The 13,245-nt window shown below is 44.7% G+C and overlaps 1 protein-coding gene across 5 annotated transcripts in view; it reads left to right on the top strand.

The window, feature by feature from the left end:
• Nucleotides 1-9,488: 9,488 nt before the first annotated feature.
• ERBB4 (erb-b2 receptor tyrosine kinase 4) overlaps nt 9,489-13,245 on the top strand; it is a 1,155,234-nt gene continuing 1,151,477 nt past the window's right edge. For 3 of the 5 annotated variants that reach the window (XM_067470353.1, XM_067470355.1, XM_067470351.1), the window contains exon 1: nt 9,490-10,080. In XM_067470353.1, the coding sequence (XP_067326454.1) occupies nt 10,014-10,080 (67 nt within the window). In that variant the 5' untranslated portion in view covers nt 9,490-10,013. Of the gene's footprint in view, nt 10,081-13,245 lie in introns of all 5 variants that reach the window. The other 2 variants (XM_067470344.1, XM_060781240.2) reach the window with 1 other exon arrangement.

Genomic DNA, 13,245 nt, shown 5'->3' with positions numbered 1-13,245 from the left:
TTCTGATCAAATTCCATAAATCATACACTGTATGGAGCAATTTCTTTCATGAACCTACTTATTGCCATTCCCTTTCATCACAATGTTTAATAATATGAAAGAGCTCCTCCTCCTTATTGTGTCTACTTTATATGCATTTATAGATAGCATCACATAAATTGTATCATGTCCCCTCTTGCTTTTTAAATAAAATAAAATACACCCTGAATTTTTCATCCTTTCTTTGTGTGGAAGGTACATTACAAATAACAGCTCTCCCACCTGAGGATACAGGTGGGAAGCTGTAATCTTATCCTCTCTCTTATCTATGCTAGTTTTCAACATGGCAAAAGTGTGTGTACTGTCTGCTTGGGAAACACTCAGATACATTTTTATCCCACCAAAATAACATGTAAAGTATGATCAAAATGAATTTAACATAGTCCAATGTGAAATGCTCTCTCTTTTCCTTTACATTTCTTTACATGTTAACAAATATGGTAGATTTTGGGGGGGGGGGGGGGTATGTTTACTTTTATGTAAGAAATTATTCTGATGTCATTGGTATAAGATTTATTTCTCCTTCAGTATTATTGTTGTGTGCCATCGTTTTTGATTGATGGAGACCCTCAGGAACTTGGCAAGGCTTGTTTGAAGAAAGAGTCACTTTCTCTTATGGCTTAAAATCACCCAGTAGGTTTCCAGGGCTGATTGAGGGTTCAAACCTTGTTCTGCGGGGCCATAGCCCAATTCAAAACACCATGCCATGGTCGTATTATTTTCATGATGATGATGATGATGTAAGAGACTCTGTCACGCTTTATCTCACAATTCAGCAGCAGATCAGTTGCACAACTTCAGCACTTTCCAGTAGCTTCTTCCTGCACAGTATTTTCAGTCAACTGCTCCCACAAACTGCAGTCACTCTGGAACTCTTTACAGGCACTTGAGCACATGCCCGGCCATTGTCAGTTTTACTATTGTTTTACCCTCCAATCTAGATGACACTACAAACTTAGTTATATCTTGTCTTAGCAGACAGTTTCCTTTAATAAATTACACAGAGCCTTCGGCAAACAGCATCACAGCACAAGGAGAGAGAGAATACACTGTACATGACTTCCTTATATACACTTCTGTACATTTACACATAGCAATCTCTGATTGGTTCCCAACTCATTGACTTAACTTAAACCCAGGATTGCATCATTCACACACACCTGGACCAGGCCAGAACACATTTCCCAAATGATGTCCTATATACAGTTAATGCATGACTCAGCATTTCCAATAGAAGCCTATTAGCAGTGCATGACTCAGCTATATTACATTACAATATATTGTAAAACCTGACAGACTCAAAGCAGTTTACAGTAAAACCAAATGAAATGCATTTTAAAATCTAAAAATATGCAAACATTAACAAATTAATGGTATTAAAAAGTAAACAGTTAAAAACCTTAAAATCTGATGAGCGAAATACCATTAAAGCTTGATAGTACCATGTAATACCAGGTGGTGTGGGTTGTATTTTAGAGATGGGAACCTGCAAAAGCACATGTAAATATTTTTTTCCCCCAGAAAAGCCTGTGAAATTCATGAAACCATCATAAGTTGGCAGATGATGTACATAATTTTGTTATAATAACTACATTTTTTTAAAAAAAGAAGAAAATGTTCATTTTTACATGCAAAAAGTGTTTTCCTCTCATGTGAGATGGAGGGTCATTCCTCTGCCTGAAGTGTAAAGTACTACTGTCACGGGAAAGCTTTATCACTTTGCTCACTGGTTTTTCAAACCAGCTCCCAGAAGTGAAGCTATAAAGCTGGAGTTTATGTGAAGCGTGACAAGAAGCAAGTATCGGGACTTAAAAAGAAGGATATTGTTCTCCTGCTTACGTCTGGCCAATTTATGTAAAAGGAAATAGGAATTGTGCCTAGTCTTGTGCTTGAAAGACGGCCACTGCAGGGACAATTAGCATTTCAGCTAATTCACTCTGGTAGGGAAAACTTAAGGTGGCTTTTGGCTCCCTGTTTAGTTTCACATCCAATGAAGCAACACAGTCTGGAAAACTGCGAACAAAAAGATAAAGACCTCGCCTGACGCATTACTAAGCAAGCCAATGCCACAAAAAGGTCCAGGCACACTTGTTTTTAGCGGGCCTTTCTGTCTGAGAACACAAAGCTCCCTGCTTTGTGTTTCCCTTTGCCTGGCAATAATTACCGTTTTGCCACCACTGATGTATGTCGAGCTGTCATAGGGCAACGCAATGCGGTGTGCTAAGTGCAGTAAAATCTCATTGTTTACAAGGACTTTCCGGCAAAGTCTGGTTCATTCTTTGCAGCTCAAACTTCTGAGAGAGGGAAGTAAAATGAAAGAACCGTAAATCCTGCTTGTAATACAGTCTTGGCGTTGGGATTTAAAATAGAAGATAACCTCAAATCTAATTGGAAAAGCAAAAATAAAAAGAAAATGGGAAGCACACAAAAGAAGTGACCTGCTCTCTTCTTAATGGACCCTTGTATGAAGCATCCTACATTGAGGGCATTGTAGAAAATAATTAGTAAGATAAAGAAGATTAAAGTGAGGCATTCTTTTAAAAGGCAAGCAAAGTGCTTAGCACAGAGAGGCCCCCCGTTCCAGTAGTGCTAATAGTTGATGATGCAATTGGCTGCTGTTGGCAGACAACAAGCAGTGACGCAAATCAAGGGAAACCCTACACCAGGCATGAATAAACATGCATTATAGGTGCAGACCTCTGAAATGAATCGTAAAGGAGCTATCCAAGGTGCTGGAGCAATCTGGAGAATCAGGTTCAGTTTCATAGGTATGAAACCTTGGGCCGTTTCACACTACACAATTATAGCACTGTGATCCCACTTTACTCCTGTGGAATCATCCTTAAGTGTGCATAGAAAAGATCGTGGGGGGGGGGAGTTCGGGGGGCCAGCTGTAGTTTCATCAATAATAGTTTATTACTGACCCTCCCCTCAGTTTTTTTTAAAACAATACCATCAGCAGCAATGAAGATATAAAAGGCAGCCATGCAGACACTTATTTATTTCAATGATGCTTATTTACTTTAATAGCTTCATTATTCAATTCATTTTAGTGGTAATTTTAATACATTTATTGTGTAATTTATTTTTACTCATGTTGTTAGACACCTTAAGTGTGTGTGTGTCTAAGATAGAGAGAAGGTTGGATAACATGCAATAAATAAATAAAAACTTAATGTGCTTATGAATTGTTCCTTAGTGAGTGCTGGAGACAATTTACAAGAAAAACATTTTTAAGAAGACAAATGCTGCCTTTCCAAACAAGGCCAATAAAATGCCTTCAGAGAAATAAATGGCTACCCTCCATGAAAAGCAATTCCCCTTGGTTTAACCTCAGCGTCCCTGTGAGCATGCTTCTGATTGGGTTGTTGTAGGTTTTTTCGGGCTATATGGCCATGTTCTAGAGGCATTTCTCCTGACGTTTCGCCTGCATCTATGGCAAGCATCCTCAGAGGTAGTGAGGTCTGTTGGAACTAGGAAAAAGGGTTTATATATCCATGGAATGACCAGGGTGAGACAAAGGACTCTTGTCTACTGGAGCTAGGTGTGAATGTTTCAACTGATCACCTTGATTAGCATATAAAGGCTTGACAGTGCCTAGAGCAAACTTTTGTTGAGAGGTGATTGGACACAGCATTTTATTTGAGAACACAAAAATGCTGGACCACTCTCACAACCACCATGTCAGACTACACAGAGAAGCCATTAAAATACACAAGCATGTGGACAATTTCAACAGAAAGGAGGAAACCATGAAAATGAACAAAATCTCGCTACCAGTATTAAAAAAAAACTCTAAAATTACAACAGCACAACAACAGAGAGGAAACAAACAAGGACATCTAATCCCCTCTCAATGAAAGTTTGCTCTAGGCACTGTCAAGCCTTTATATGCTAATCAAGGTGATCAGTTGAAACATTCACACCTAGCTCCAGCAGACAAGAGTCCTTTGTCTCACCCTGGTCATTCCATGGATATATAAACCCTTTTTCCTAGTTCCAACAGACCTCACTACCTCTGAGGATGCTTACCATAGATGCAGGCGAAACATCAGGAGAGAATGCCTCTAGACCATGGCCATATAGCCCGAAAAAACCTACAACCCAGTGATTCTGGCCATTAAAGCCTTCGACAATACATGCTTCCGATTGTCTTCCTAGGAAATGCCCACGTGTATCTCTACCCCATCAGAGCTATATCTAGCTAGGCCTTAGGTTGTAGTTGACACGGCCCTCTGCAACACATCACTCATCACAACCATTGCTCCAGATCAGCTGACTCTATTCTTGGTCAGCTAAGATTCATTTCCAGCAAACAGTAAGCTTACTGAGGGAGGCCCTTGCAACCGCTTCTTTCTTCCCCGACCTGGCAGGCCTCATGCTATCAACACCATTCCTCATGCAAGCATGCACTAGTTGCAGTCTTAATTAGTTTGTAAGAAATCTGAAGTCAGGGAAGACTCAGAATTGCTCACTCTCATATTTGTATTCTATGTTGGATAACTTTCAATAGCTCCATAAACAATTACCGGGGAGGGAGCTCTGTTCCATTGGAAAGATGCAGAAAAACCAGACTGATTTTAATTAGAGGCACAGTGTAAAGCTCAAAACAATTTACTGTAATGTGCAAGCATTTGCTGTTTTGTTTTGTTTTGATGGATTTATTTCTGATCTTCGCATTATGGTACCGAACACATTTGAAAGGAACTAGCCAAGAGACTGTGTGCCACGTGCCCATCAATGTATAGAATGGGTTCAAACGATTTATGAATCACATAATCAACTGGAATCTTGGCTTATAGAAAAAAATAATGAAGGAAACAGAAGAAAGCATTATTTCTTTAGTTTTGACCCAAGATATTTCATCTTACTTTGAGGGTTACGTAAGTGATGTTTCCAGGATGTTCAGGGCTGTCTTTTTTCTCCTTTTTTCTCAATGGTCTGGAGAACCAGCCCTATGAGGAGTGGCTTAAGGAGCTGGGCATGTTTAGCCTGAAGAAGAGAAGGCTGAGAGGAGATATGATAGCTATGTATAAATATGTGAGAGGCAGCCACGGGGAGGAGGGAGCAAGCTTGTTTTCTGCTTCCCTGGAGACTAGGACACAAAACAATGGCTTCAAACTACAAGAGAGGAGATTCCATCTCAACATGAGGAAGAACTTCCTGACTGTGAGAGCCGTTCAGCAGTGGAACTCTCTGCCCTGGAGTATGGTGGAGGGTCCTTATTTGGAAGCTTTTAGACAGAGGCTGAATGGCCATCTGTCAGGGGTGATTTGAATGCAATATTCCTGCTTCTTGGCAGGGGGTTGGACTGGATGGCCCATGAGGTCTCTTCCAACTCTTTGATTCTATGATTCCTTCACAACAGTTTCCATGATGGCTTTCCAATCCACCTTTCATCATGTTCTTCTCTTCCATACAATTTTTTTCAAATTCAATTTTCCCACAACCAAATTCATCATAAAACGTTTAAAAAATCAAACAAGCTGATAAAAAACACAGAAGCTTCCCAAATTAGGTTTATTTGAAGAATGTATGACTATGTACACAAAAATTTGCTCCAGACTAAGTTTTGTGACTGCTGGGAAGTACTACCAAGAGGCTTAGTCCTGCCACATGTGTTACCTCTTCCCATATGTTTTATCCTCTACATCCCACTCTTCCTTGCTCAACAGAGATTTTTCCCCTCTCTTTCAGCCTTCTCTTCTTTCCCAACCCCCACATATTAGACAGTAGAAATCCTCTTTCTTTGTAGAGAGGGAACTATTTGTACACCCTGCAGAACAAAATATAGCAGGCTTGAGGACCTAGAAATTCCTAAAGAGAACATATTAATCCAATCTGCAAATGTTGAGAGCCAACTGTAGTTAATGTTGCCACCTAGAGATCCTCAAGAGAATTGAATCTCCCAAGCCCTCCTCTGTGTATTTGGAACAGACAAGAGGCACCTAATGCCAAAAGATGATAGTGCGGCCTACAATGGTAACAACAGGACTCCTCAGAGTAGAGAGTCTTCTCAAAAGTAGGGTGCCTTGTGGTTTGGTCTAAATGCTTACTGATGGGTTTAGAAGTGTTTTCATTTCCAAAGCTGTGTAGCTCATCTTTCTGTTGAGCCTCATCTCTTCTGGAATCTTGGTCTACATGGATATATCCATGCACAAAAACATAAAGAAAGCTGTGGACAAGTCTACATAGGGACCACCAAATGCAACATTGCCCAAACACAAATCAAGGAACATGAAAGGCACTGCAGACTACCTCAACCAGAGAAGTCAGCCATAGCAGACCAACCTGGACACAGCATTTTATTTGAGAACACAGAAATGCTGGACCACTCTCACAACCACCATGTCAGACTACACAGAGAAGCCATTGAAATCCACAAGCATGTGGACAATTTCAACAGAAAGGAGGAAACCATGAAAATGAACAAAATCTGGCTACCAGTATTTTAAAAACTCAAAAATTACAACAGCACAACAGAGAGGAAACAATCAGGCACATCTAATCACCTCTCAACAAAAGATTTCCCCAGGCACTGCCAGGCCATCAAATGCTAATCAAGGTGGTCAGCTGAAACATTCACACCTAGCTTCAGCAGAGAGCTCTTTGTCCCACCCTGGTCATTCCACAGATATATAAACCCATTTTCCTATTTCCAACAGACCTCACTACCTCTGAGGATGCTTGCCATAGATGCAGGCGAAACGTCAGGAGAGAATGCTTCTAGAACATGGCCATATAGCCCGAAAAAACCTACAACCACCCATAAAGAAAGTAGATGAAAATGACTACTCTGTAATACATGCTGTTTTCTCTTCTTTGCTGAAATAGCAGCTCTTTGTATTTTTATCTGCTTTGGCTGGTGGATCTGCATGATAATCCAGTTCAAAGCAGATATTGTGAGACTTTCTGCCTTGATATTCTGGTTTATATTACTGTGTGGAAGGGCCCTGCGTATTCTGACTTTAAAGATGGGATAAAATGTATATAAAAACAAATAGCCTGGAAGCATGATTCCCAAAGCTGTGGCTTTCCTATTTCTGGGAGAACTCTATCCATTTCTTTGTGGGAAGGGGTGAGAGAGGAAGTATAGGAGGTCCCCAAGTTGCGAACAAAGTACATTCTGTAGGTTTGTTCTTAAGTTCACTTTGTCTGTAAGTTGGAACAGGTACTTTTGTAAGTATAAATATAGCAGAGTACCAGAAGTAAACTTCATAACCAGCAGAAACTTAGATGTGATGAGCTGGGATAAGCTTCTATTCCTTAGAAGGGCTCAGGATTGCAGAGTTAAAAGATATTTATTGAAGTAAAAGAAATACATTCTAGATAGCTTACTAAGTCTCGTGTTCTAAAGAAGTTAAAAGGGTAAAAAGTAAAAAAAAATCCATGCATCTAGATTTTGCCTAAAGAGAGAGGCAAAATGAGCCCTTACTGAAAAAAAGGCAGAAGAGACAATGGTGGAGACCATGTGGTCAACCCAGGGCAATAAAAGGAAGTTCCCTCACAGAATTCCATTCCTACTTATCATAGAATCAAAGAGTTGGAAGAGACCTCATGGGCCATCCAGTCCAACCCCCTGCCAAGAAGCAGGAATATTGCATTCAAATCATCCCTGACAGATGGCCATCCAGCTCACAAAGTTTAAAAGCTTCCAAAGAAGGAGCCTCCACCACACTCTGGGGCAGAGAGTTCCACTGCTGAACGGCTCTCACAGTCAGGAAGTTCTTCCTCATGTTCAGATGGAATCTCCTTTCTTGTAGTTTGAAGCCATTGTTCCATGTCCTAGTTTCCAGGGCAGCAGAAAACAAGCTTGCTCCCTCCTCCCTATGACTTCCCCTCACATATTTATACATGGCTATATCTCCTCTCAGCCTTCTCTTCTTCAGGCTAAACATGCCCAGCTCTTTAAGCCGCTCCTCATAGGGCTTGTTCTCAGACCCTTGATCATTTTAGTCACCCTCCAGCTTGTCAATATCTCTCTTCAATTGTGGTGGCCAGATTTGGACACAATATTCCAGATGTAGTCTAACCAAAGCAGAATAGAGGGGTAGCATTACTTCCCTAGATCTAGACACTATGCTCCTATTGATGCAGGCCAAAATCCCATTGGCTTTTTTTGCCGCCACATCACATTGTTGGCTCATGTTTAACTTGTTGTCCACGAGGACTCCATGATGCAAAAGTCTGAAGGAAGACACCATAAGACTAGGATTCAAGTCCCTGTTCAGACACGGAAGTCTACTGGATGCCCTTGGATAGCTCACAAAGTCCCTGTCTTCCGAAAGCTAAACATGCCCAGCTCTTTAAGCCGCTCCTCATAGGGCTTGTTCTCAGACCCTTGATCATTTTAGTCACCCTCCAGCTTGTCAATATCTCTCTTCAATTGTGGTGCCCAGAATTGGACACAATATTCCAGGTGTGGTCTAACCAAAGCAGAATAGAGGGGTAGCATGACTTCCCTGGACCTAGACACTATGCTCCTATTGATGCAGGCCAAAATCCCATTGGCTTTTTTTGCTGCCAAATCACATTGTTGGCTCATGTTTAACTTGTTGTCCACAAGGACTCCATGATGCAAGAGTCTGAAGGAAGACACCATAAGACTAGGATTCAAGTCCCTGTTCAGACACGGAAGTCTACTGGATGCCCTTGGATAGCTCACAAAGTCCCAGTCTTTTGAAAGCTAAACATGCCCAGCTCTTTAAGCCGCCCCTCATAGGGATTGTTCTCAGACCCTTGATCATTTTAGTCGCCCTCCTCTGGACACATTCCAGTTTGTCGATATCTCTCTTGAATTGTGATGCCTAGAATAGGACACAATATTCCAGGTGTGGTCTAACCAAGGCGGAATAGAGGGAGAGCATGACTTCCCTAGATCTAGACACTATAGTCCTATTTCCTTTCCATCTCGAAAAGGAAAGCGCTGTGGTTCTCCAGAAGTTGGGATCGAAGGCAGCAAATAGCAATCAGCAGAAGGAGGAAGGGATGATGCTCTCGAAAGGGAATGGTAGGTCCTGGAGAGAGGAGTGCGTTTATCTCTCCGAAGGAGAAAGTTGGCGATGGAATATGGTCGAATCCCTGGGAAGGAAGGCGGAGGGAAGCTTGGGTCTGAAGGGACCTGAGCCAGCATCAGGCGCTTGGGTGGATTCCTTCCTTTCGGCTGCTGCTGCATTTCTCCCCCTTCCAAAGGCAATGCATCCCGAACTGATTCCAGTCCACAGATTTCTCCTCAAAATCATTCCAACACCTAAGAAAAAGCCAGCCTTGCAAACGAGCCTCTCCCTCCTCCTCTTCTTCTTCTTCCCTTTCTGGGAACCCGCGCGCCACAGCTCGAGCGCGCGCCCGTGACAGGTGTTTCCCGGGTTGCAAACAGAGAGGAGGGGGAGGAGCGGAGTGGGCGGGGCTTACTCTTTGAAGAAGCCCAGAGGGGCGGGGCTACGGCTGTTGGGTCCCTCCCCCTCCTCAGCTGTGTTGGATTTTGGGGAGGGGAGAGAGCGCGCGCGAGAGAGAAAGAGTGTGTGTGTGTTTGTGAGAGAGAGAAAGAGGGGAACGCGGCTGGTTGATCTGCGCCGCCGCCGCCGCCGGAGTGGTTGGGAGCCCATGGCATTGGCGCTGGGAGGCTTTCCCCGCTCCGTCAGCCGCGGGAGGAGGCAGCAGGGGCAAGCGACGACGCGACAACTCTCCTCAGCTCGGGGGGCCTCTTGGGTGAGAAGTGCGCGAGGCGGAGGCGCGCGCCTCGAACTGCGGCGGCAACTTTGGGGAGTTCTTTCCGGGCGTGGGAAAGAGGGCACCTGGGCGCCTGAGGGGAGCTGCTGCGTCCTCGCGCTGCCGCCCGCTTGGAACATGTAACTGGGGAAGCGCGAGAGGAGGCACGCGCACACATACAATCCAGAGGGAGAGAAAGAGAGGGGTCTTGCTGCTACTGCTCCTTCGCCGTCTCCTTCTTCTTCTTCTTCTTATTCTCTCCGAAGATGAAGCTGTCCCTTCTCCTCCTCGGCTTCCTCGCCGTCGCCGGGACCCTCAGCGCCGCTCAGTCAGGTGCGTCCCATCCGTATAGCGGTTTTCTTCTCTCCTTGGCGTCCCTTTCCCCCCAAAGTTGCCTCCTTCGAGGGCTTTGACCTGCGGCTCGCGCGTGGCCCGGCTTGGTCTCCCCCTCCCCTCCCTTGATTATGTTTCCCCAACTCAGCAAGACTCTCTTTCCAACCCGATGATTGAGATGCTGTACAGCTGTGTCCTTATAAGATCCACCTGGAGCTGGATTGTAAGGCAGTGTAGAATCAGATCCACCCAATATCAAAAGCGGATATTGGGGATTGTCTGCCTTGATATTCTAGGTTATGTGGAAGGTCCCTGAGTGGCTTGGGACTAGGACGTTTGAAGAGCCCCCTCTTCTCATATGAACATTCTCCATCACCTTTGAGGGCAGAATGTATATTGCCATAATGCAATTAGTAGGGGATACTGGCTATACTTTTCTCAGGCTTTTGGGAAGAATATAAACTCATTTGAAAGATGCTGCTGGACAATAAATGGGGATTGTCTGCCTTGATATTCTGGGTTATATGGCGATGTGGAAGGGCCTTGAATGGCTTGGGACTAAGACGTTTGAAGAACCCCCTCTTCTCATATGGACATTATCCATCACTGGGTTGTTGTAGGTTTTTTCGGGATGTATGGCCATGGTCTAGAGGCATTCTCTCCTGACGTTTCGCCTGCACTTTGGCAAGCATCCTCAGAGGTAGTGAGATATTCTCCATCACCTTTGAGGCCAGAATGTATATTGCCACAATGCAATTAGTAGGGATACTGGCTATACTTTTCTCAAGCTTATAAACTCATTTGAAATATGCTGCCGGACAATAAATGGATCTGGGGATTATCTGCCTTGATATTTTGGGTTCTATGGCTGTGTGGAAAGAGGCACCAGAGAGCCCAGTTTAAAGCAAATCTTATGCGTTATCTGCCTTGATATTGGGTTGTTGTAGGTTTTTTGGGCTATATGGTCATGTCCTAGAGGCATTCTTTCCTGACGTTTCGCCTGCATCTATGGCAAGCATCCCCAGAGGTAGTTCTAGTGGCATTCTCTCCTGACGTTTCGCCTGCATCTATGGCAAGCATCCTCACTACCTCTGAGGATGCTTGCCATAGATGCAGGCGAAACGTCAGGAGAGAATGCCTCTTTCCACACAGCCATAGAACCCAAAATATCAAGGCAGATAATCCCCAGATCTATTTATTGTCCAGCAGCATATTTCAAATGAGTTTATATTCTATTGTCGAAGGCTTTCATGGCCGGAATCACTGGGTTGTTGTAGGTTTTTTCGGGCTATATGGCCATCAGAGGTAGTTCTAGAGGCATTCTCTCCTGACGTTTCACCTGCATCTATGGCAAGCATCCTCAGAGGTAGTGAGGATGCTTGCCATAGATGCAGGCGAAACGTCAGGAGAGAATGCCTCTCGAACATGGCCATATAGCCCGAAAAAACCTACAACAACCCAGTGATTCCCACCATGAAAGCCTTCGACAATAGAATATAAACTCATTTGAAATATGCTGCTGGACAATAAATGGATCTGGGGATTATCTGCCTTGATATTTTGGGCTCTATGGCTGTGTGGAAAGGGCCCCAGAGAGCCCAGTTTAAAACAAATATTGTGGGTTATCTGCCTTAATATTATATGGCCCCATGTGCTCAGCCTCCGGCCCTTCCACACAGCCATATAACCCAAAATATCAAGGCAGATAATCCCCAATATCTGCTTTGAACTGTGTGATCTGAGGTCCCTTCCACGCAGTTGTATAAAATTCCAAAATTATCTGCTATGAACCGGGTTATATGGCAGTAGGACTCAGATACTCCAGTACAAAGTAGATATTGTGGGTTTTTCTACCTTGGGCCCTTCCACACAGTCTTGTATCCCAGAATATCAAGGCAGCACATCCCACAATCTCTGCTTTGAGCTGCGTGATCTGAGTCCACAGTCAGATGATGTGGGATTTCCTGTTTTGATATTCTGGGATAGAGGGCTGCGTGGAAAGGCCCTGAGTCCACACTGCCATATATTTCAGTTCAGTATGCATTTCATATAGCTGTGTGGAAGGGGCCTCTGTCTTTCCTCCCTTTCTTTTTTGTGTGCCAAGGATGGCTTGGCACCTGTGGCTTTGGCGGTTGGCGGTGAAGAGCCGCGGGGCTTGGCAGATGGGATCCCTCGGAAGGAAGGTCTTTTACGGGGTGCTGGTGTTGGAAATCTCACGGGGAGGGCCCGATCCAGCTTCTTCCCATTCTCCCCCCTCCCCCAAGACTCCTTTTCCTTTCCCAGCATGGCCGCGGGAGATTTCATACCTTTCCCCAAAATATTTTCAAGAAAGCTGAACTCTGGAGGGAAGATGTTGCCGTCGCGGAATATAAATGGGGAAAGGGGGGGGGGTTACTACCACATTTACTATTACCTCCCTCCCATTCAAGGGCGCATTTCCCTTCCCTTGCGGTGTTTCCCCGAGTTTTTGGCGTCCTCTCAAACTGGAGCAAAGCGGAGGAAGAGGAGATTCCCGGCCGCCTCCAGCAAGAGAAGTTGGGGACACTTTGCCTTAGTCTCCGGGAGAAGCTGACCCATCTGAACTCGTGGGGGGGGGGTCACAAAAAAGGGGCTCCAGACTGAGTCCAAGGCGGCAGGGGAAGCAAAGGATGGAGAGGAGAGCTGTCTCCATTTGGCAAGCGTCCTCTCCTCCACGGGAGACCCAGGAACTCCAGCTGATTTGCAGAGCAGGGCTTTCCCCTTTCTCCAGCCAAGGCGTCCCTCTCCTCAGCATCATCGTCGCTTAAAGGCGGCTTCCCCGCGCAACAATCTGGATCCCGGGTCGCTGCTTCGTTGCCCGATGAGTCCCACTTCGGGATCTGACTCCAGAGTTGTTGCTCTGGGCTCCAGAGAAGGCGAGAAGAGTCCTGAAGGTTTTCCCCATCTTATCCTGGCCTTGGCTTTGCTTTTCCCGTTCAACTTTGTCTCCCCTGCTTTGATTTGGAAAGGGGATGCCTCTGGCTGGATTGACACTGCCATATAACCCAGTTCAATGCAGTTAATCAGGATTCAGAGTAGATGGGGCCTCAGAAGCCAGGGGTGAAGCCTGACCTCCTTCCTACCGCTGCCACAGGCAGCTCTCACCTGGGTGCCTGATCTCTGGAAGTTTGAGGATGAATCTGCTGC

Source organism: Anolis sagrei, chromosome 1 (genome assembly GCF_037176765.1).
Source record: "Anolis sagrei isolate rAnoSag1 chromosome 1, rAnoSag1.mat, whole genome shotgun sequence".
Classification (NCBI taxonomy): Eukaryota; Metazoa; Chordata; class Lepidosauria; order Squamata; family Dactyloidae; genus Anolis; species Anolis sagrei.
Note: the sequence above shows the minus strand (reverse complement) of the source record. Positions and strands in the feature narration are given on the sequence as shown.